The sequence below is a fragment of the Neodiprion lecontei genome, chromosome 4 (genome assembly GCF_021901455.1).
Source record: "Neodiprion lecontei isolate iyNeoLeco1 chromosome 4, iyNeoLeco1.1, whole genome shotgun sequence".
NCBI lineage: Eukaryota > Metazoa > Arthropoda > Insecta > Hymenoptera > Diprionidae > Neodiprion > Neodiprion lecontei.
Window position 1 is genome coordinate 9,735,251 of NC_060263.1, and position 26,359 is coordinate 9,761,609.

General features: G+C 35.6%; 1 protein-coding gene across 1 annotated transcript in view; it reads left to right on the forward strand.

The window, feature by feature from the left end:
• The window catches only part of LOC107226272 (transmembrane 9 superfamily member 3), a 32,935-nt gene that overhangs the window by 2,241 nt on the left and 4,335 nt on the right, over positions 1-26,359 (forward strand). Inside the window, exons 3-9 of the mRNA XM_015667033.2 lie at positions 2,604-2,726; positions 14,907-15,151; positions 16,483-16,722; positions 19,102-19,386; positions 19,461-19,669; positions 20,696-20,842; positions 21,019-21,102. Coding sequence (XP_015522519.1) covers positions 2,604-2,726; positions 14,907-15,151; positions 16,483-16,722; positions 19,102-19,386; positions 19,461-19,669; positions 20,696-20,842; positions 21,019-21,102 — 1,333 coding nt within the window. The remainder of the gene's footprint in view (positions 1-2,603; positions 2,727-14,906; positions 15,152-16,482; positions 16,723-19,101; positions 19,387-19,460; positions 19,670-20,695; positions 20,843-21,018; positions 21,103-26,359) is intronic.

Here is a 26,359-nt window from a genome sequence, read left to right on the forward strand (position 1 = left end):
ACGTTTAATAGGAGTTTTTCATCCAAAAGTGTAAATTACTTCAATAAAATCACAGCTTCAATTTGGGTTACCACGATTTTTTTTTCATATCTTCACACGTAACTCAGCATATGAACAGTTAAAAAGTATCTTAAAGCATTACATTGAATGGGAAATCTAATATGGACTCAACAGTCAAATGCATTTGGAACTGGCTCTTTGGTGTCCTATTCTGCTCATGCTACTATTCCATTTGAGAAAGCTAGAATTTTCACATATTGTAATGTTGAAATAGTAATTAGTGACGTCAGAGGAATAGAGCGCATTCAAAACAAGTGAGCGCTTGTCAGCCTTATTCCCTAGGCTCTTACATTTCAATGGCACATGTTTCACAAAAATGACTGTGATTTTGTCAGTTTCACGAATTTCGAAATGGACTAGGGCTCAAAATATTCTGAAAAGATAGAACTTTAAGATTAATGTAAAATCAAGAATCAAATTTTTTTGAATCTCTAAGGGTTACCTCTTCCCGTAGAAAAGGTATCAAAGCGACAGAGTACAAAATAGCAATTGGAACATGTTTTTTACGTCTTTAAATTGGTCTTTGAACCTGATATCAGCTGCTTATATATCAAAATACATGTTCCCAATACTAAATTCGATATTAGCTATGAAATTTGAGAGTTATTATTTTTTTTTTAGCACATATCGAGTATCTTATTGTTGGACTGTATTTTTGTGGCGGAGTTTTGATGGCAGTCTTGTTAGTAGTAAAATTAACATTTTACCATTTTAACTAATCTGTGATTGAGTACCCCTTCAAACAATGTTCTAAAATTCTTTGACATTTCGATTCACAATATTTAGTGATTATAATATGTCCATATAAGACGAAATACAGTAAAGTAAATTACAAGAACGTAAGAATTGATGTATAAGAAAACGTGTATTACCCAGAACAAAATTTCTCTAATTAAAAAAAATTCTCTTTCACAGAAGGAAGAAAATGTAAAATAATATATTAACCTACGAGTCATTTATTTATGCTTACACGGTCATTCATTTGAATTTCATTATTGGCGGTAATTGAATGTTTAGTGGTAGAAAATTAAACTCCATATGTTCAATCAAATCAAGTATTTGACTATATCTGTTCATATATTGACGGTCAAATTTCTCATTGTTTCGAATAACTTAGACCAACTTACAAGGTACATTATGAGAAACCTACAATTCAACTATACTGAAAAGTTATCCTGCTTCTAAGGATTCTTTTCATTCTACTGAAAGTCATTTTAATCTTTCACCCGTGACTCGCAATACCAAATCAATATCTCGTTTACGACAGATACATAATTTTTCAAGACAATTTTTTCGAGACTTCCGGGACATTTGGCTCTATGACTTTGGGTAATTACTATACAAGTGACGAACGCTCAATAAGCAAAAAATTACCTCCCATTTCCATCCTGACAACCGAACCCTCCCCTCGTAAGGTACGAAAATCTCTTTAAACATCCAAGAACAGAAAATAATCGAATCATGAATGTACAAATTTAAGTAGATGCTTCATTTCAATTTTTTTCGAAATTGTTGAAAATCGGGTAGAATCGTTGAATTACACTTCGCGATCTGCTCATTTTATACAGAATTATTTTTAGATTATTTTGCACTGAATATTTATTTTTTCAACATTGCTCCAATATTGATTATGACCTAGGAATTGTAATACTGTGATACATAAAAAGTTTTCTGAATAAAATGAGCCATCTGCAAGTAAAATTGAACGAATCTGCTAGATTTGTAACCATCGTCAAGGTTTGAATTGCCGCTTCGATATCTAAGCTGTATTTAAAATTCCAGGATTTTTAATTTTTATATTTTTAAGAGATCTTATGGATATGAAAATTTAATAAATACTCAATACATGACTATCTCACAATAAAATTAATAACGAGTTTCGATTTTTGGTAAACCAAACTTCTCAATAGAACTTTGACAGATTCTCACGGAGTAAAACCATACCGATGCTTGAAAAAGGTGCAAGACTACGTCTTACGCGATATTGAATATCTCGGAGATCGAAGGGCCAAAAATGTTGTACGACGCGCCAATTTGGAGAAAATTAAATAAGTTGTCAAACACTACCATAGAAAGTTCCGTCCATTCTATAGAGAAATTATTAGCTTTATACAAATGTTAGAATTGGATTTTTTTGGATTGGAATGCACAAGGCTCAATATTAATGAGAAGTTAAAGATTTCTAAACTATGGTTTCATGAAGTGAAAAATCGAAAACAAATTAAACTTGTTTTCTTGAGGTCACGTAATGGCCATATCGTCCATCACTAAAAACGCGCCACACCTTTGACTAAATTATCAACCCTCCAGAGATCATATAAGATAAATAGAAAATATGTACATTGAAATGACGTCAGCATTTTGTCTCTGGTTTTTTAATTGGTAAATGAGCGAGGGCCGCAAAATAAGTAGGTTGCCCATTTCTGCACTAATCCAATTTCAGGTTTTATAGAAATTAATAATGAAACATCGAATAATGTTGATAATTCTGTAACCAAGAATCCTTAATCTACGTTAAACTAATTAATGCACTGTATTTTCAGCGGATATTTCCAAGACTGAGTATTGCGAAATTGAACTGAGTGAGAAAAATCAAAAGGCTTTTGTTTACGCCGTGAAAAATCAATATTGGTATCAAATGTATATCGATGATCTACCAGTATGGGGTAAGAATATAATTTTTACACTTTCGCCGTTCGCCCTCAAATTATTCGTTGTACACTTTAAATTTAAGGATGACAGTACACAGTGCTCGCTGCATTTATTTGTGTATATATATATAATATATATATATTTACATGTCGTATCGTTAGTTTTATCCTTGAAAAAAAAAGAAAATCGAATTCTATTGAGAAACACGAAGTTTCTTCTAATTTTATTTTTTCCTACTAGAAACCATCATTAAAAAAAAACATTCAACATTTTCATCCCATTTTCTAATCATGACGAAAAGATGTGTTTTCGAGTCCCTGGTTTTACAAAAAAGTTTCATCAATTTCGAAAACGCCCATCTTCATGCCAAGAATATTTCGGGTCGCCACGCTTTTACAAAATGGCGGAGAAATTTCAAAAAATTAGAGGCATCATTTTTGACCGAAACAAACCAAAAAATCCATTGGACATTAGTATGCCAGGAGGTTAGATCGATGACCCATTGGTTTGACGTCCAATGCCCCGTATACAGGGTGTCCCTAAATTGCTGGCTAGTCCGTGGGAGGCAATTTAGGGACACCCTGTATATATTCGGGTGTTACACGAAAAAATTATTTGCAAATTTCCATTGTAGTACCATTTGAAAAGTTTGTTTGGGTTGAAAGAAAGATTCTCTCCAAAGATAAGAGTCATCTTAAACATATCGTACGTTTATGCAACGGTGGAAATTCGCAAATTATCTTTTCCTGAACATCCAATTGTTATATAGATATAGAGTCAGCGATAAATGTGGTTGTCCAACTCGCTATGTTTGACACGTGATATTGGCTTCTTCTATGAAGAAAAATTACATCGAATTTCGCTCGATTCATGATTTCTAATAATTTAACCGGGTTGTCAAGAAGTTTGTTTGGGTTGAAAGAAAGATTCTCTCGAAAGAATATATAACTCTATATATACACGTACGCTTTTTACATATCAAATGCTTTTTTCATTTGGCATGGAATTTCCATGAATGTAATGGCTTGATACCACAAATGTCGATACCATTTTTTCACTCGGGAGTTACTTCTAAACCTCATCTTTGGGTCGTATATTTCTCTTGAAAAGTGCTCAGGCAGCATTGGAAAAGATATTTCTGAAAAGTATCTACATACGGCTACAAAATACAGAACTGAAAATGTATCTGTTAATTTTGATCCGACACTTTCAGTATAACCCAAAAAAAAAACAAAACCTACATGTAAACCTGATTATACCCTTGGTACATAATGTACTATTATAATAATGTTACTGGCATTTTATCTCACGATGAGACGCAACCCTCTTCTGGAAGGTTTGATGGTGATACCCGACATCCGCTCCATCTTGCCGCTCTTTTCCCCTTTCTAATGGCAATCTACTCTATTTTACTGACTCTGAAGCTCGAAACCACATTCAGCTGGACTAAAGTACCAACAAATCGATCTAACTCACCAACATTCCAATTAACAATTATGTAGTTTTACTCTACCTTGCCGGTTACCTGGCTGAGACGAAAACCTCCCAACATTGGCGCTTTCTAGCAGTTTGCCGCCAAAACTTTGTATAACATCCTTTAAAGCTCATGACCGTCGTCTCTACAGATACTCGCAAATGCTTTTGAAAGTCTCCATCATTAACGAAATTCTCACGTTGAGATTACGGCTGGAATTTATCTCGATGCACAATTCCTAGAATTTTCGAATGTTTTGTAAGACTCTGGAATGATTTTCGGTGTGTTGACGATTTTCAAAATATTTTCTCGAAACCGAAGAGGCTGAACCATTTTCACTGTAAGTTTACTTATTTATTCAGAACAGTGCATAATAATAACCAAGCCGGTCTTGTTGAAAAGTGTCCCTCAAACGAAAATTGACATCCTTGGATGGATCTTAAATATGTTTTAGTGTAAATAGTCCCTACGATAATCTCAGCGTTGCTGTAGTATCTCTGTGGTCTATGGAATATTGGATATGTTTGAAAATAAGAAGGATGAAGCAAGGTGCTTGAGTACTGGTCAAATTTCCGAGTGATCTAAACTTCGAACGTGACTAACTTTCACATATGCTGTCAAGCGTTTCCTGCAAATGTGAAGGTTGGCACCTTTCGGAGTTCTGATCAATCCATGCAATGCTCTGTCTGAACTTTGACAACTCGGAAGTTTAAACTGGATCCGATTCTTTTTCTCACGTTGACGAAATTTGAACTTTTCCGCTTAATAAATAGTTCTGTCGCACTAGCTGAATACGTATGTTTGTATCGGCACAAAAGATGACCCTATTTGTTTAGTAGTACACTGCACGTGTTGATACCAATTGTAAGAAGTGGAACCAGCAGTTGAAACAACGCGTTAATTTATCGGTCTCAGGTGTGCGCTGCTCTATTGAAACGCAAACATAGTTTGTGTGAGGCAATAATGTAATATGGGTCATATGAAAATATAAAAATACAAGCCAGTATATAGATAACGATCTTTTCATAGAGATTTCTATAATTGACACACTGTTATTGAATTCTTTAGCTGGTTCCATCGTCACCGTAATCAAGTTGATCGTTAACTGCAGGATCCATTTTTAGTTCGCAAGTCTGGCAAATACTCAACGTTGAATTTTGTAAAGTATGACGTTGTAACAAGGAAATTTGTTGTGAGAAGGGTTTATGAATGAATGTGAATAAATCATCCCCGACTGGAACTATTCGATTGACTTCCAGGAAGTACATCAACTTTCATATAGTTAGTTGTGTAAAAGCTTGAGACGGAAGCGTCCGCATTCTAATATGTGGAAGACTTATCCTAATATTTTTCATGATCTCATTTGATACTACGAACACCTGACGAAGTCTGCGGCTCATTAAAAGTTACGGAAACTGATAAGGTACACTAGGACCTCTATTAAACGGATAGTGGCGGGGCTGGCTCCGCGTGGCATCTTGGTATTTGCTTTATGCAACACCTATATGTGGTACACTATCAATGTGTATGCAATTCCTTGCGTGTACATGTTTGTCAGCGCTGCCAGTTGGCGTAGCAGAAAAGTTTACCCCCCTAATAGCGCTACCTATGGCGATAAGAACTTGGGGTCCAGTAAATCACATGTGCATATACGATCACACATACTCAATTCGGTGTTGGTACTTCATGCGCGAAGCCAATATCGATAGTATCTGCGCACCGGCTTGCATCAATATATGTGTAAAATGCCGTGCTAAGGGCCTGACCGCAGAGATCTGAAGTGCCCTCCACTATCTCCCGTCACATGGCAAACCGATCGGTGAATGCGGCATGATAAGGACTGTATCCTAAATCGAAGGACGTTAAATCGAGGTCCCAGTGTAAACGACATCGTTGCAATGATGGGTCCAAGCTTGTCATCACAATTGACAATCGCTGTCTCATTTTTTCGCAGTTCGATTTGGGTATCTCGTCCCATACGAAAAGACTTCGCAAGTCTGTGTAATTTTAGAAATTTTGGCATATTTCAATAAATATCAATCGGTCAATTCTTAAAATGGTTTTTTGTTGTTTAGTTTTTCGATGACTTATGATAGACACCAAATCCCTTTTTATATAATACCATTTCGGGTGAAGCCTTTTTCTGTACGCCTCTTGGCTTATTTACTCTCGTCCACTTTTTTGTCATCACTACTCACGTCGTTTACAGCATTCACCAAGGTACGGTGAATAGGTAGCTTTACCTACCAGCTCATGGTAACCCCCTAGTGATTGATATGAAAAATGAGAGAATCATCCACTCTGGGGGGTGTTGGTACACGACGTTCGAAAGTGGCGGTCACTACTTGATTTTTTGACAGCTTTGCAAATGAGGTCTGAATACCAGCTTCCATTTGTTGCTTTGCTGTTCCTATGAATTCAAGGACTCTATTGTCAATTTTCAGTTTTCTACACAGAGTTTTATCCAGTATCGGGCAAATTTGTAATTAAGTAATTACAAATTACGATTGTACTTTGTAACTGAAAAAAGTGAATTATAAATTACAATTGTATTTTTTAATTGAAGAAATGAATTACAAATTACAGATGTAATTGGCACTTTTTTCGAATCAATTACAAATAAAAAATATAATTAACATACTTTTTCGAATCAATTAGAAATTAAAATTGTAATTGACGCTTTTTGTTGAATGAAATCGTACAGTCTGTTCGCGCATCAAGCGAACAGTGATCATCAAGCCAATCAGAGTAAGAATGAAATTCGGTTGCAAGTAATTTATTTTTGAACCCAACGTTCATATCAGTACCTGCACTCTAGAGTACCGGAATATCCGCCCCCGACATATCTTTATATATCGTTTCTAGGATAATTCGCGTTCACAACGTACAAATGTTAAACGAATTACTGTCTAATAGACGTGATTTTGCATACTATATACATTTTTGTCATACGATTATTCGCAGGGCATTTGTACGACTGTTACGCATCCGTATTTGTTACGAGTATGTATGTACTGATACAGATTATTTGAAGTTATCCAATTTAATATTTTAGAAATTTTCACCAAATTTTTGAGCCTCGTAAAAAAGATGTTTTATTTTGTTCCGGGCTTCGACTACTTTAAGGGTATCCCATTTTACCCCGATGCCCCGAAGAATACTTATTTATTTATTTATTCAGGTGGCATAGAATAAGAAAAATACATTATATGAAAGGGAGAGCCATGCAAAATGGGCCCCGCACTGATTCGAAAAAAAGTGCCCAGTACTTTTTTAATTTGTAATTGTTACGAAAAAAGTGCCAATTACTCTTTGAATGTGCAATTGATTTGAAAAAAAGTGTGAATTACTTTTTTAAGTTGTAATCGATTCGAAAAAAGTGTCCATTAGTTTTTTAATTTTCAATTAATTGTTTTCAATTACAATTTACAATTGTACTATTATTATTTATATTAATTATATCACTATAATTCGACCAAAATACAAATTCAATAAATCAATTTTCTTACCAAAAAGTCAAGTGATAAATTATTCACTTGTCTGGGTCCTCAGGCACAATTTTTCTCGAAAGATTTTTACAACTTGCATAAAAAAAATTTCGTAAGCCAGTGATAACAGTCTGACCGGCAAGAACAAAGCGGAATCAAGGAGGTAAAATTATAGCAAGAGCAAAAAACCAACATTATACCTAACATAGCGTCAATTATAAAAATCTATCATGACACCAACGTTTAACCATCTCGATCAATAGTTAGATCATCCACCAATAACGGGACTACCTACTGAGTTTATTGGAAATCAATCTGTGGTAAACATCATTTAAATTGTTGGTGTCAGATCTGAGGTTTACTGAATTACCATGACTTACAAAGTGACATATCTTCAAGATAAATCTTTTTCGGTAATACTTTTCTTGACAGAAAATCATGTGTTGTCTAACATCTGTCAAATTAAAATCACAATCAAAATCTACCCTATGTTTTTTCAAGGCTGTTTGTTTTTCCGGATCAACACCAATGTTGTGTCTGTGTTCGTTAATTCTGGTCTTAAGAAGCTTGCTGGTTTAACCGAAATATCATATCTCGCAATCATTCCAATTTATTCGGTAAACCAGACTCACTTTTTTTGGAGCTTTATCATTTGGTAATACAAATAGCCTTGACAAATTATTAGTGTTTCTATAAACACACCTAATATTAAACCTACTCAGAACCCACCCAATTAACTGAGATTAAATCCTTGACATAAAGGAAACGCATCTGCGGTTCGACTGTTGGTAAAACGTCTTGAGTCCCTAAAACAATCCTAGTTTCATTATTAAGTCTGTCCCTTACAAACGCTAGTCTAATATTCGTAATATTCACCATAAGGGTTGATCAGTTATGGAGGATAGTTGTTAGCTAGTAACATATCCTTCATCAGTTTCAGGTTTTTTTTCATGAAGTCTATCGTTCGCCAATGAGAGATCCCTCTGTCAACTAAATTATAGGTGTTCGATATTTTCTGTTTTATTAAGTGATGTGAATTAAAATTCATATATGTAAGCGACCACGTTCGTTTTTTGTACCAATCCATCATTATCATACCATCTTTCTTTATTCACGTACGTCGAGGAAACTAATCCTACCATCAACTTCCAATTCCGAGGTAAACCTCAACATTTCGTGATAATTGCCAGAGGTGGAAAGGACACTATCTAAATTGAAACTGTAATCAGATTGTCGTTATCGTACCTGTAGTAAAAAATTGGTTGAAAATTTAATCAATTTATAGCTCAAAATTTCAATTCTTCCATGATCATATCTAATAAAATGGGGGACAACGGAAATCCCATTAGCAAATCAAAGATGTGAGCGAAGGTGGCACTATCGAATGTAAAGATTGCCACGTCAGAACATAATTTAGGTGCCAGTAGAATTTTGATATTATCGTTAATTTGACCCCATTTTTTCCGGTCTATTTGTCAGTTCATTAAACTACAATGTGGTCATTTCAAGTTGGTTCACTTCTGTACATGATTCTGTTCATACTATGATTTTGCGGTAGTCTTTATATATGCATTATTTATAGCTTATTGCATCAGTTACGTTTGAAATTCACAGTTCAAGGTACATCCCTCAGCTACTGATAATTAATTTTGACAAACTATCGTAGCAAAAAGTTGCGTAGAAAATGTGGCAGTGTGAACTGCTGACAAAGAGTGTATCTGCAATATTCTGCAATTAAGATAAAATTGATGCAGTGCAAACACTAGTAACCGACCTTAATGGAATTATGTTAATGTTAAAAATGTCTACGCTCACCCAAAATCTCGCAGTCAACCGAAATAAAAATTATTAGAGCAATTACTGGAGAATGTCGAGGGCGTTGAGTATTTAGTTACGCCGAACAAAGAACCACCTAAATCAATAATCGTTTTCGATGACGTATTGAGAAAAAGGCCTGAAAATATTAGAGAATTCTTCTGCATGGGTAGACATCATACCGTCGAATGTTCCATTTTGGCCAATCCTACGTTTGAATTTTCAAACATCTTGTATGTCACAGTGCCAACTGGGTAGTGTCAATAAAATAAAATGATTCTGGACTGAAGCATAAGAAATATGCACACGTGAATACCGTATGTCATATGCATGCACCTAGGGTTTGTTTAAAAAAAAAAAAATTCTTGTAAACTGGTTATAAAAATCAGATGGAACAGAAACGATTTTTCCCATGTTATTCTTATAGTAAAATAGAAGAGTGCGATGCGCAACCTCTTAATGTTAATATTAAAAGCTCCAATTTAAATAGGCTTATGTTTTTACCTAAATGAAAATTTTGAACTAATTGCGAGGATAATTTTTTTTTTTTGTTTTTTTGACACCAATGTCCACTGCAAGTGAAAGTATATTGGAGGAAGTACACTCTCAGTATAATGTTTACATTAGTGATATTTTGGATCCAGTTTTCCCGCAATACGAGTTGAAAAATAACATATCGCGTCATAAACTACCACTTCTTCTGTCTAAAAATGAACTGAAAATGTAAGCACTACTGTGTTGTGTTTCCAATATTCTTTGTTATGTCGAAACATCATTCTCTCCACCATCACCTATTGTTCCCTTATTTGAACGTTTGCATATCTTATCAAAGCTCGATCCAATAGATTCGCACAATCGCGGCTCCAATGTACGTCAAAATACAAAGGTATGATTCTTCTTGGTAAATACACGGAGAGACCTGTAGTATGAATATTTCTTTTATTGCGTAGGTGTGCAAAATTGTCTTAAAATATAAGACTTTAGGGATAATCCAGGTACTGTTACAAAAATTCGTATAGTGAATATGAAAATGCCGAGTTGATATATCTTTTTAGAATAACTCATAAGAATATTAGAATTTGACATTAAAAGAATTAGAGTGTATGTAAGTCTTTGAATTAAAATCTGTAATGAACTCGAATAACAAAAATTAGTATAGAGCTTTGCAAAGAGCGAAATTAAATGTTGTACGTTTCGGTATAAACGCGTTGTGATCTTTCTAAACTACTATACGAAAAATGAAGGTCACGTAGTGTACTGATACCGGACCCAGACACACGCGGGCACGCACACACAGAGTTACATAAATAAACTGTGTACGAACACCAGGTGGATGGAAAGAACAAACAGTTTTCACATGATCTCACAACTTGTATTTTTTCCATACTACACTTATTACACGTAAAATTATAAAAATTAAAAATCACATCCAATTTTTATTCATACCGTACTTTCCATCGCTCAGTTTATTCGCGTATGAAACAAAAGCATTTTGTATGTCTTCTCTTGTAAGGATTTCCCAAATGAAACTCTGAGTATCTCAGTATCGTATATTTTATACGGCCTAGTGTGTTCGTGATTGTGAAAATTGCTGGGCAGATTTTTTATGCACTTTTATTTATAAATAAAAAAATAAAATGCAGAAAGCCGAAATTTCTGAAAAAAACTTCACTGACGTCCTCCTTTCAAATTTCAAATGTTGGAAATTATTTATCCCTTCTAATAATTACAGTATTTGAAATATAGTGAAATAACGAATATCAAAATACGAAAGTACTAAACTTTTAATAGGATTTCAGATTTTGTATTTTACTTTCCTTCTGAGAGGACTGAGACAGCTTCGGAGGAAGCCGTGGTCGTTTATTTGGATTTATTTCTCCCGAATCTAAGCTCTGAAGGACATAATCCTATAACGTAACGTTTTTCGTAGAACACTAAATCATTCAATACACTTTATTCTCAAAACCTACCGGAAAGGATGTAATCTTAATATTAAAGTTTACTTTTTCCAATCGACGATATTTGTGACTTACTATACGTTGAAACTGTAAGTCCCTGTAACGACACTTACCTAGAACTCAAGTTCGAAGTCACCGACCAGATCATCGAACATTGTCTTCGTACATATAAATTATTAAAATAACAATGTACTTTTGAATATTTTAAAACCAATACTACCTTCAAAATTCGATATAACAATCGACAGAATTTGTTTTAGATTTTCAAAAACCAGTATTTGATGCGATGTTTCTAACCTCCAAAACTACACGTGCTATAGTAGGGGTCAGCCCCCTGACACTCACCACTGCTCGCATACTAAAAAATTGTACGCGTCTTGTCCCCGTTTTTTAGTTCCTCTACGTGGCGCTAGTAGACTTCTGACACGCTCCCTGCCCTCGCTGACCGGGCGCAAGCTCGTTAGGTAACTACTAGCGCCACTAGTGGTGGAAATTGGCGGCAGAATCGAGGGACATTTTGCGAACCACTTTTAGCAGCGTGTGTCAGGGGACTGGTAGGGGTACCTACACTTCATTCTTCAGAATAATTGCGACGACATCTAGTTAACCAACCACTACAAATATCTTCAAAAAATAATTGGCGCTATTAGTATACGTTCGGGAGATAGGATTCACACAATTAGAACTAACAATAAGTACACACAACCACAACAATACAAGAAAACGCGCGTCTTCAATGTAAGGGCGGCCTGGTCCTTCGGCTGAATGTGGAACAGCTCGGAAATATTCGGCCGTTTTTCGTATTAACATAAGTTTTAGAATTTCTCTTAAACCCCAGTAGCAGAGGGTATAAAGTGTTACTCATTTCGTTGCGCCTTCTCATAGAGAATACTAAAGTTTAGTACATTGCTTACAACTTCTGCTATTTCAAATAGTTATGTTCAGAATAATTTTTACAAAACCGCTTAATCATTGTTATCACTTTTCAACACTTTTAAATTTCTAACAGTAGATAGTATTCTAAAAGTACTATCTACTAATTCTTGATCATAAATATTGAGATAATGCATAGCAAAATATAATGATTTCAAAATATTGTAGAAAAGAGGACAACAGTACCTCGATTATCCTTAAATTCTCATATTTTATGTCAACTTTCCATACGCAATAAAACAAATATTCATATTAAAAGTTTCTTCGTGTACCTATTCATTTTAACACTGCGTCAAATGCGAACAAGATGGTGTACATTAATAATACAGTATGATTCGGTGCGTGTCCTTTCGGTTTTAGGACGTTCAATATCTCCTTTCTGCGTTAAGAAGTTTCGGCGCTGTACAAAAACTCGAAACGAATACTTCTATGCAATGTTCTGAGATTATGTAAGTCCTGAGTGAAATAGCCAAAATACATAATTTAGTATTTCTCTCCGAAAATGTGAAAATAGGCTAGTTCTCCGAAGGTTGAAATTACGTTATCTGACTTATTTCAGCAATTTAGGTGCTATAGTAATATTTGGAGTTCGTACCACAAGATTAAGAAATGCCGCCGAACACTTACAGCTTAACTTAAGAAAATGTGTGGTAGAATCAGACAGGTGGTTTAAAGAACATCACACCTGTGTGGAAGCAGGTACGGCATTTCGTATTCTCGAATGTTCCTCTGTCACTCAGCTACAACATATCACCTATCGCAACATGGTATTGGAACATTCGTTGTGAGCTTTTATTCAGCACGGAAAGACTTGCATCAAATTACCCTACTCCCATGTAGTGGATCAAAACTATATGTACGAGTTATATGAAAATTTGGCTAAAAAATATTAGTTCACTAAAAAACGTCAACGTAAAATGGAGCATGTAACGTTCAATGGATCTTTCCCGTGATTGTTGAACACATCCATTTCTACTTCCGGAAACCCAGAGAATTATAATATAATATGTATGTTCAGAACTACCCCCACACAGATAATCCTAAAGCTGCGAAATGTAACCGTTAATCCTCAAAATACATGGTTCATTTGACACTAGGAACTGTAATCTAGCATAATTGCAGCATAACAAATTTCCAGTTTGATAATCTGTAATTCGTAAAGGTCCTGGCAACCAAATAATGACGTTTTGTGGAGTTCAAACCTGTATATGGCTTACTGTGTAATGAATTTCCAACAGCTCTAATGTGAAATGACCATTTTTTTCCTCGTTTCGTAACGTGAAGCTAAAAATCTCCGAGTCGGAACGTGTCTAACCGCACAATGTTTTTGGCTTTTGAGAAATGATTTTTATAGTTTATTGTTTTTAGGCCAGTCGTATTCTTTTAAAATTGGCTGTAAAACAATCAAGGTTCTGCTTGATTTGAATGAGAACTTTTACTTCTTCGAAGAACTTGAGTGGTAACTCTATTCGTATTGCTCGTAACTCTCTTTTCCTCGAGTATTTCAAGTATCATTGTTGGACGTATTGGCAAGCTGATTTTACACTCAAAATTGTTAACCACGCGAACTTCTCCATTCTATGCAAAGTTCTGGACGAGGTACACCGCAAATGGTATAGTGGCTAAGTATAAAACCTAGCTGCAATAGAATCCCTTCGTTGTTCCAGACTATACTATGAACTGTTTGACAGAGAATTTCTAGAAATAAGCTCAAAGTGAGAACGTTTCTGCTGAAAATTCTGAAAATTGATATCACGCTAAAAATCATTGAAAGATCTGATAAGACACGTTTTAAAATTCCAAGAAACGTTTTTTGGGATAAGTTTTAAGAATAAGCTTACCATGTAAACCTGTAGAAGATTACTGATCCATTCCGGATGGTGAAATCCGGGTGAGAAAGAGTCGTTTATGTGAGTGCCATATATAATCGCGGCATTAGTTGCACTCTTAACTTTTTCAATAGAAACTTCTGGAAGTGGCTCCGAGTATCTGCAGTATCGATTCTAAGGGACGTCACGCAAAACATGAGCTAAATATGTAATGATGAAAAGTTTTTAGTACTTCAATTTGAAAAATTTTCGTCTAACCTGAGATGCCGGCAAGGTAGTAAGAGTGATATTATGTAATTGTAAAATGGATTGTTGGTAAGATCGAGTGCATTGGCGGTAAGATAGTTCAGGTTAAGGAGATTTCGAACCCAGGTTCGATGGAGTGAGGCAGATTGCCCGTGACAAGGGTCGGTAAGAGAGAGTGGAGTAATGTCAGTAATAAGGGGAGCTGTCATATCCATCTATAAGAACACGGTTCGGCCTTAAAAAGGTTGGCAGATTCACCCAAATTTATTTCAAAATGTTAAAAAAAATTTATATTTCGAGGCGTGAAAGTTCTGGAGAAACAGACGTTGATATTACAATTTGAGTGGACATTTTGGTTAAGCTAATTATTATAATAGAACTCTTTTATAATAAGCTCCATGCAGGATTGCTGCAAAGTAATTGAAATCACTTTGAATGTGTACCATACTAGGAGTTGTCGGCGAAGCTGAAGAAAACAACGATGTGGTTTCCTATTATATTTGGGCACACAAAAAATTAGATATTGGATACAACGGAAAGCAAATCGTAGACGTCAATCTCACCAGTGAGAACAAGGTCAAATTAACACAGGGTGCTCGCATTCCACTCAGTTACGAAGTCAATTGGAAGCAGAGCAAAGTAAAGTTTGAAGATAGATTTGATAAATACTTGGATCCCAATTTTTTCCAGCATAGGGTAAGTGAATTTGATTTATTACCCGTGTTTATAATATCATTTGTCTTAAACTTTGACCATGAACATGGAAATAGCTCGCGCTTCTTAAATTTGGTGTTTTTACTAAAGAATCAAATATCTAAAGACCGGAGCTGAGCTCATAATATGAAGGTACAGTTTACTTTACTTGCATTCATGACCGCCACAATTATAGAAAACGTACTGTATCAAATCTGTGACTGGAGAAATTTTCAGGCTATTCTAAAAGCCAGACAGCAAAACCACAAATACTCCAAATTAGAAGACCTCCAAATTTTTGTTAGGTGCTTTCAAACTGGAAAAGTAAGGAAACTTCGATAGGGATCTGGGAATTCTGATGAAAAAAATACACGCTGGGCATATTGTTGCCAAATTTCATGCTTTAGTAGGTAAACGTAAATAGAATATTTTCTGAAGCCCTCTCTTCAAGAGAACTTTGTTGCATTTCTTCGAGCACGGGAGCATATTATCTATTTATACATCACACAAAATATCACGCATATCGCACAAAAATCAAAAATTAGACTCGCATTCCCAATTATTTTGAAAAAGTTTGTTGCTCATTCAGTGAACTCTTTTATGGCGAAGTTGCAGCCTGTTAAATATAAAATTACTAGCATTAGACATTTTCAAAGTTCTTTTGGTTGAAATTATAGAATTTACGTGCATTTAATGCTTTGGATGATGTATCGTTTAAACTGTCTACTATGCGGTTGAGACTTGGTTATAGGAAATATTGAGCATGAAGATAATGTCAATTCGTAACTAATTACATTCTTATCATAAAATTTATGTGTTATTTCTGATAGATCTGAACGCAAGTGAAAAATACCCTCTTCACTTGTGAGAAAGCCCAGAACTCTGAAAAATTACGGAATACTATTCTAATTCATAATTTGGGTTGAAATAATTACAATTAAAGCTAGCACCGTTCATTTTATTCTATTTTACCTCACGCGTACCCAAACACAATATGAATACGTTTATGCGAGGGTTGGCATATGATTAACAGAACTGGCTACACCCAATTCAATTGGAACATAAAAAAATCCGACGGTGATTCCACTCTCAAAATTAGGCAGAAACTACTCCGAAAATTACCGCGAAACTTGGGTTGCGGACATTGTTATATATACGTGAATTTCCATTTGAAAAAACTGAAGCTAAGAACCAGAGTTGACAGTTGAACGTACTAATTGTTAGTAAAATAATAAAGCGGGGAATTCTTCAACTTTGTCCGCTAATTTCAGTTTTGTTTGACAAACTTTTTTCTGAGCAATAAAAAAATGCAAGTTCTATTGATACATTTTCAGATTCATTGGTTTAGCATTTTCAATAGTTTTATGATGGTAATCTTTCTGGTTGGTTTGGTCTCAATGATATTGATGCGTACACTACGGAAAGATTATGCAAGATATAGCAGAGATGAGGAAATGGATGACATGGAAAGGGATTTGGGAGACGAGTATGGATGGAAACAAGTACATGGAGATGTATTCAGACCTGCAGGACATCCGATGATATTTTCAGCACTTGTTGGTGCAGGATATCAGGTCAGTAGCATAAAATTACTAACAATAAACAATATGTTAGTTGCACTAGATAGTATTTAATAAAACCAAACCGTTAATGTGATTTATTCCACTCGTTAAATGAACGGTTCAACATCATAGAGAAGTGCTTAATGGGAAAAAGAAATTCTGGGATGTTGCCGTACAAGATTATTGGCAAATTTAACAAGTGGAGTGCGTAATACATGAACTTTTAATCATTTTATCAAAAAAACATAAGCTTTAAGCATTTTCGCACAATGGTGCCAGATAGACACAAGCCACAGAACTTATGAATATTGCATTACAATATTTCTCTACACAGGGAAATATTTGACAAAAAAGAGCGTTTGTTGATGCATGGAATTTTTTTTCTCTAATATTTGGTGACAGCTTGAAAAACAAATTGTTTTTTTTTCACCACATGTGCATGAAATGTTGGGACTTTGCGTAGAAGTTTCGCGGGACGAAACTAGCCGATTTCATCTCACAATCAGTGTCGTACAGATAGATTCGCGCACGCGCAATCTACAATTGCTTCACTTTCGTCCCTTAGGAGATGACTTTCATTCCTAGAGAGAAGTAATCGACGACTCGCGTGAAACGTCCCACCCGGTCTCCTGCTTCAAAATTCTCGTTTTTCAAATGATAAATTTATTCATTATGTAGCGTATCCGAAATCGACAATACTCGCAAAGGATGAGGCGCGTAGCGCGTGAAGGAGTGCGAAGCATGAAGGGCACGCCCCTATAGGGACCGAGCGTGAGTACGAGTAGCACCGCGAGAGGCCAAAATTGTCCCTATCGACGCTACTTGCGTTAACTTTGACAAATGGTCAGTAGCATAGCAAGGCGGGTTCTACACGCAGTTTCCTGTTACCGACACTTACCGACATTCTCTCCAGACTCGAACCCTATTCCGCGATGACGTCACAGTCTGCCGTACTGACTTGAGGTCAAAACCGTGCAACCTTACCGACAGTTGTATCGGTCGACGGTAAAAATCGCACTGCTTTGCCGGCAATTCTTATCGGTAGAAGGTCCAAATCATGCTGTTTTACCGACAATCTTACCGACCGAAGGTCAAAGTCTGTAGTGCTCGCCTGCCAACGGTAGAGGGCGCAGCGGGGGTGAGAACTTTTTTACCGTCCCGCATTCTTTTCCCACGATAGGACTGCTGATGTGTAACATTAACCACTCCAAATTCCTTTCCCACGGTAGGACTGCTGATGTGTAACATCAATTACCCCCACATTCTTTTCCCACGTTATCAACCACGTGACATTCCAAAATTAATAGTTCCGAGAATTGTTTTTTATCCACTCGGATATCGCTGATGTGTAACATCAACCACCTCACATTCCTTTCCCACGTTATCAACCACGCGACATTCCAAAATTAATGGTTCTGAGAATTGTTTTTCACTTACTCGGATGTCGGTTTGATATCCAAGGTCGACCGATAGCCGCGGTACACATAGTCCTTTTATCAATTATTCACCCACATATCTGTTAAAATCTGTTCAAGAAACTTTCGAACTGATAGTACTTGGCGGACTCATCGATATCTTACATCCAACTCTAATCTACACATTGTAATGTAATTTGTGTTTTAGAATTTATAATTCAATAGCCTATTTTATTTACCAATTCGAGTGCGCATATTGAACTAACGTAAAATCATTGTATACCTGCAATATTTGACATATTATTCAACTGTAATGAAACTAATTTTAAAAAATTTGACAGTATTCTATTCAGCAATAAAATTCATCTTTATTTTTATCCATGTATCCTATTCGTATTGTTTAATTAACGATATCGAGCGTTATATTAGGACTATTAAAATGACTGAGTTAAAATCAAATAGAATTAAATTTATCATAGTGCAACTGTCTAAAACTAAATTATTGCTATAAATGTGAATTTACGATTGTCCTCTGGTGATGACCAACCTGTCGCGTAAAACAGTTGCTACAAAAAGGTGTCTAAATCACCTGTCTGGCCAAACCTGATAATTTTTACAAAAATCATGTTGCACACTTCTAAAAGATTATTTTTCCTATTTTGAAAATTGGAGAGTTTCTTACGAGTTTAAGTCGATATTATCCCAAATCCTTTCAGGCTCCCTTCTTACAATTTTCACAAGGAAGCTGTATGTGGGTCACGATCGACACAATTCCTTGCAAATTTCACATTGCGACTTTGGCCTAGTCAACTTAAAGTTGAGGTTTATTGGCAGATAAAGGTCCAAATGGTAAAACCTTTCTATTATAAGAGTATTGCCTTCCTGGTCGTTAACTCTCGATATCATAACTGTGAGAGTGTATAACAGTTTGTTAATATGTATAAAAATAGTAACAGAATGTTATGATTTCTTACAGGTTACCGTAGTAGTGCTTAGCGTTATCATTTTCGCTATACTTGGAGAATTGTACACAGAACGTGGATCAATGTTATCCACAGCAATATTTGTTTATGCGGCAACATCACCTATTAACGGCTATGCAGGCGGAGGTTTATATGCTAGAATGGGAGGCAGAATATGGATAAAGCAAATGGTACTAAGTGCATTCCTGTTACCTGTATTGGTATGCGGCACTGCTTTCTTCATAAACTTCATAGCCATGTACTACCACGCCAGTCGCGCAATCCCATTTGGGTCTATGGTAAGTGCTGTGTTTGTATTTATGACAAAACTTCATTACGATATTTGTAACACTCTTAATTCATATATGTTCAGGTGGCAGTCACGTGTATTTGTATATTCGTTATCTTACCGTTGACCTTGGTGGGAACCATCCTGGGACGTAATCTGGCGGGTACACCGGATGCTCCGTGTAGAGTGAACGCAGTCCCGAGACCTATACCAGAGAAAAAGTGGTTTATGGAACCACTAGTCATCATCACACTTGGTGGAATTTTACCGTTCGGTTCCATATTTATTGAAATGTAATTTCTTAATGATCTATATCTTATTGAGCTATTGATACGGCACATTTCGTAGTGGCTATATAAATTGAAGAGTTTGGAAACAAAATCACCTTATAGCTCAATATTTTCAAAATCTATAACGATTTTCTACGTACCTTAAAAATTTCCAAGACATCAAAAATCTAATAGTGATTGGTTGATGAATCACACACTGTCAGAAAATTCACGGTGTCAATAAAAGTTAAATTAAATATCATCGGTATATATCGTTCGATTCTTGACACCAAGTGATCTTACAATCAACACCAAAATGGTGTGGAGTTATATAGGATATTTTCGGTGTTACATTTAACAGCACATTATTAACAGTGCACACTAAAGGTCAATCAATCATGAGTTGAACTTGTAACTTCTAATTTGTGTTGGCTATGAAATGTCATATATTGATAAAAATGGGATTTATTTCAGTTTTCACAATTTGCAGCTACAACGCTTCCTGCATCAATGATGTCTGTATCATTTTCATATTGACAATTATTTTATACCATTTTACTGGACGTTAATATTCTAAATTTTTCTAAAGTTCTATGGTAAATGACACACATGAAAATCGAAAAAATCGAAACATAACGTTAATTTTCGAAAAAGCCGAACTCTTGACTTTCTTCAACATATTCTGCAATTTAAATTCAATTCCTCGTGTACCTTAATCATGAAAATAATTGAATTTTGACTATGGAAAACCAAAAGTATGGGAATTATAATCCATATTTTGTGGATACCCTACATTTAAAGTTCGCATCGTTTAATTAGTTCGCAGTTCTGAGGTATATTCAGCTATTTTTGCGTAATTACTGACAACATGGCGCTGAAGTTGCCTTTTCTAAAACTAGTATAATATGATTCTTGAAATAGATTTCTTCCAACATTTATTTTAACGAAAGTGCCGGTCTTATTATCTGATGCATTAACCTTTGACTAAATCAATCAAATAAATCACGATTGAATTGCTAATCCTAAAATCGCATTATTAATTTGTTGCAGGTATTTCATCTTCACGTCATTTTGGGCATACAAGATCTATTACGTTTATGGGTTTATGTTATTAGTATTCGTTATTCTGATGATCGTCACTGTCTGCGTGACCATTGTCTGCACATACTTCTTATTGAATGCCGAAGACTACAGATGGTGAATAGAAATTATTTTCATATACGTTAACTTTTGAGCCACACTACAAGTAATGAAAATACATCGTAACGCAAGCGTTATAAGCAATTTTTAGACATTGTATAAACAAAAATTAAACATCTCTGAAAGTAATTATCACTTTAACTCGTTGAGCTGCCACCTTTTTGTGTTTACAGGCAATGGACAAGTTTTTTGGCAGCCGGTTCTACAGCTGGATACGTCTACGTTTATTCGTTCTATTATTTCTTCTTCAAAACAAAGTGAGTTGTAAAAAGCATATCATTACTAGAGTTTCCTTATATTATGCATTTGGAAATTGTTAAGCAACATATTTGTGCTTTAGTTATTGTGTGAAGTTCGGTAGCTACAGTGTAGGTCTATGATTATTGGTTTGTCGTGAGGTGCGGTAAAAAGAACCCAATCTCTTACCTTTGGTCCCACCGTATGGGACCATCTTTCTCTCGTTTCCACTCTTAATCTTTCGTCTTTCTCTCTATTTTTCACTCTGTTTCTGACGTTTCGATTCCTATTTTTACATGAGGGTGATGAGGGTGATATGTGAGGGATTGAAAATAAACCCATGCAACCAAGTAAATAATTTTCCTTTATATGACTTATCTATTGATGACTTGATAAATGGGATCGTGCTCTTCGGATCCTACACAGAGTCGTATGCTTGTTTAAATATAGTAAGGCTAATTAATGATATGATCTGGAATGATGGATTACAACAAATGATTCGGAATGTCAAATTCACTTGTAAAATCGTTATTCTATTAGACGCTCCATTGAAAATGGTTCAAATGATTTACAAAAATACCATCGAATTGAATATGAGATGAACAATTTTGTATGATATGATATCATCTGCACAGCGGTACGTTCGAACGAATTTAAGGGGTGCGACGATCGAAATTCGATTTCACTGTCTTTAAGGACAGGTTTACTATACATATTAAGAGGCAGTAATGGAACACCTGCGATTGCACCTGTCTCTCTCTCTTTTTTTTTTCTATAATCTTCTCTATTGTTTAATAAGCTAAATTGAAACAATGAGGAAATATTCAATTTTATCAAAAGACTAAACCTGATTTTGATCGATCAGGAAAATGGTACAAGTCGGAAAGCAAGCATAAAACTTAATTGATAATCAATATGGCAATACAAGTGCCCGTCGAATGGTCGACGTGCAGTCCCCCGTTTCCAGGTCTCACTTTGTTGACTGATCACGTGCTGGAACATTCTGGGACTATGTCACTACAACGTCATCACGTTATATCGCGGTCTCTGGGGGTATAAAGGAGAAGATTAGGAGAATCACGATCTAAATAGCTGCCTTACTTCGTGCTACGCTGCCGCTGTAGGCCGGCTCACTGAAATAACCTAATGCGCATGAGCGGCTGGTAGGAGAATGAGCTTCGAGGAGAAATTTACCAACTCCGATATACTGAGGCGCGATATAATGAGGTGTCATTGGAGCTAGTAACTGAAAATGAAATTGACACGTCTTGTCTTGTGAACCATGATGGGGCAGGCATTGCTGAGAAGTAGAATTATAAGTACTTGTGCTAAAATATTAACACTTTGCCGTCCGCACGATTCGTAAATATTTATTCGCCTGGCGCCCGCAGCGCTTATTCGGATCACTTGACTTGTCGCCGGCCGTTCTTGACATTATCGGGAGATTATAAATTGTTAAGTTTTACTAATCTCTTTGATCACTTGTAACTTATTGTTACTTATTATATTGTAACTTATTGTTACCGAAACAAAACACCAGCAGAAAGCTAAAGACACTAAAGTGTTGTCACCGACCCCGAGCGATACTGTGCTCACAACACCACTGTGTTGTCGCCGGCCGTTGGCCACCAGTTTGCGCACGTCACCACTGTGGTGTCGCCGGACGGCAAAGTGTTAATCTTAGTCGGAAGTACAGTAGAATAGTACATTGTTACCAGTGCGCAAAGTAGAAGATTTTTGATGAGTGTGTAGATTACTGCATAAGTCAAAGACGAATGCTGCATTCACACAATCATAAGTGCGAAGTTGGAAGCACCAGCCGAACGCGATTTTAGAGTTCGATTTAGAACGATACGATTACGAATATGTATGAGAAAGTATGAAATTCTATTTTCGAACCACCGCTAGATGTCACATCTGTCTCACAAGGAAAACTTATTGCAGACAACTTAAGTCAAGACTAATCTTCTCATCTTGTGAGTACGATCTAAACAGATTTAGAAAATCTGTCGAATATTTTTGAACCCATCTCATCTGAATAGGCGTCTTATGAAAAAACTATAATAGTCACAATTTTGGAGTCAGACAGGAAACAAAATGGTCTTCCGTCGTACTGTGTAGAATTTATTAGAAAGCTACGTCTTTCAAATACAAATAGAGAAAATCATGATAATGTACGGAAAGGTATGGTTTTTTACGTGCGTGAACAGGCAAAGGCCTTTACGCAATTGATGAAAATGTACAATTTACACCTGAAAGTCAGAAGCTCTACCAAAAAACACGATAATCTACGAAAAATTATGAACTTTTACAGAAATTATAACCACAGGATCACAGAGAAGTAAAAAAAAATTACTATAAATTACGCAAAAGTATGGTAATCTATGAAAAATTCTACAACTAAACTACGAACATATTCTAGATGACGTAAAATACAAAAATTTTCGTAATACAGTATAGAAAATTTTCATCGGGAAAGTGTTGCAATCACACGAGTCAGATATCGCCTATCCGCACATATGATACAACACTATTTTTCGCAACACGTCCAAAGGAAAGTTGAATCTAAAAAGCACTACAGGTGCTACTGACAGCGTTTAAAATCAAGGTTGGGTAACGCTTGATGATACGGAGCATATAATTCAGCCATAGTAAATTGCACATGGGCGAAAAAAAACTGTAGTGTATAGAATATGGCAATCAATTGTGCACATGCATAAACGTTGTTTTATCGCATGTTCGGAAATGTGGCACTGTTTCATGCGATTGAAAAACTTGCCTTAGACTCACAATGGAGTTACCACGCTCATCAATAATCACCCACTTTCCGCACTTGTAACACTCTACTGTACTGTACAAAAAAAAGCAGTTTCGCATCCGAGTACTAAAAAACTGCTCTTTTTCGTACTCCGTGATGAGTGGGAACTTGTTAACAATACTTTTGCTGCATAACGTATCGTTTGCACGATGGAGGCATGGTCTTTTTTGCCTCACATATTTGCAATATTTGTCTTCGGCGCTTTCCTACGGCTCATATCGCAAATTTACTCCTTGATGCACAATCTACTATTTTAGAAGTACAAAAACTGATGGTTAATATCCTTGGTATGAACGGATGTTTTTAAATAACAATTATTAATTGATATTCAAAGTTGATATACGCGGAAATGAAACAAATATTTCTGTTATATAAAATACTTACATTTTAATTATTACGTAAATGACACAAAAATATATTCACCATTTTTTTCAAATATGTGCAAATTTTCGCAAAATTAGATTAGACATATAGCAAAGAAATGTATCGTACAAAATATTCAAGGTTCGAAGGGTGAAAGAACATGAAGGTATCTAAGTTTTTTCTAAGTGAAGCCACTGAGGTCAGCTGAAGATCAACTTTTTTTTTTTTGTAGAACAGCGTACTACTTCCATTGGCATCTAAAAGGGCATCAAATTTTACATCACAAGTACTCATACTTATCATCTGAACTTGACTGGTAATGAAATATGAGCAAGTCAAGTTAATATAGAGTAAGGTGCTGGTAACTCGTTGGTTCCATGGAAATACTTAAAGGACTTAGGTATTCCAATACCCAAAGTTGTCAGAATAATTTTCCACGTGGAATCTACGAAGTTGGATAAAAGACAATTGGTTTGTTTGCATTTACAAGGCATTTACCTTGCTTCGTACCAATTTAACTGGCACGTATCTCATCACTGGTCAAGTTTAGATGATAAGTAGGTAAAATACTTTTTGATGCAAAATTTGATGACCTTTCACATTCTAATGGGAAAAATATACTATTCCATTTAAAAAGCCAAGTTGACTTCACCTGATCTTGATGACTTCACTTACAGAAAACCCGGTACCTTCATGTTCTTTCTCCCTTCGAACCTTGAATATTTTGTATGAAAACGTTGTTTCGTATATCTCGCTCATTTTGCCTCGGGCGATTAATATGAAACACTCTCTATGTGAACTAATTCACGAATGGATCAGGTTAAAAAATTTCTGATTCTTCTTTCTGGCATATTTTATTTATAAATATTTATCAGAAATACCAGTCTCCAACTTTATTACTACCTGTCTTTTATCATAAACTCGAAATATGTACCATACTAACACACTCCACTATATTTCAACTTAATTGCAGAGTCGCTTTTCATTTTCACAGTATCTATATTATAGAAAGAGTACAATTTCGAAAATTTTCAGGTGAGTTGAAAAATTAACGACGGAGCCAAGAATCGTACCTAGTATCTAGAGATGCTTTACCGGAAACTTACTCCACTAGACCACCTAGCCGCCTTGGCTAGAGTGTCATTAATTTCTCTCATCACGTGTATTCGAAATTGTTGTTTTTTCGTGTGCCTTGAATATACACATATGTATATTTGAAATTCGTCGCGAGACTTTTCAGACTTGTGTGATCTGTCAGCAAGTCACAATTTTTCAACTCATCTGAAAAAGTTATCGAAATTGTACTCTTTCTAGCAAATTTTTCTCGCTTAAATATTAATATGATTCTTTCATATCATTTAAAATGAACGGCTGGGCCGTTCTAATTGGCAAAAATAATGTAATGTACGATGATATACACACATTAGTAGCCACATACAGATGACTTATGTGCACCTGTCAACAAGTGACACACACAAGTCTGAAATGTGCCTCTCGCGACGAATTTCAAATATATGTATATCTATATTTTGTGTCCCTATCTTGCGCAATGAGCTCATAGAGCCTGTGTCAAATTAAGGTACACCTGAATAGATGTATGCTACTATCTATTTAACCTGTGTAGCATATGGCACGAGTGTCTTTGAATCTTTAAGAATTAACGTCCTTAGGGGTACCTATCACTAAAATACTATACCCCAGTGCTACCACGGAATTGCTGTAACCTATAGCATGAAGAAAGGTCACCCAGCGTCTGAAATATAATAATACTGGTACATGCATTGAAGTGGTGAACATACCGTTGAGAGGAATAGCTCAAAAGAGAACACCTGACCTTTTGTCAGATACTGCAGATATGCTGCACTGTTTGAGCAAATCAATTATCCATATCGTGTATGCATCTTATACAAATTATTAGTGAACATGTACATACAACAGTAGAAGTTTTTTAGAAGACTAAACATGTACAAGAAAGACAGGTGTTCACATTTGATTCCTCTCATCGCACACGCTTATTGTGCGTACCCCCAGTATATCAGCGCACGTTCCAGTATAAGTATACTTCGGTCCTCTTTCACCATGAAACCACCAAAGAT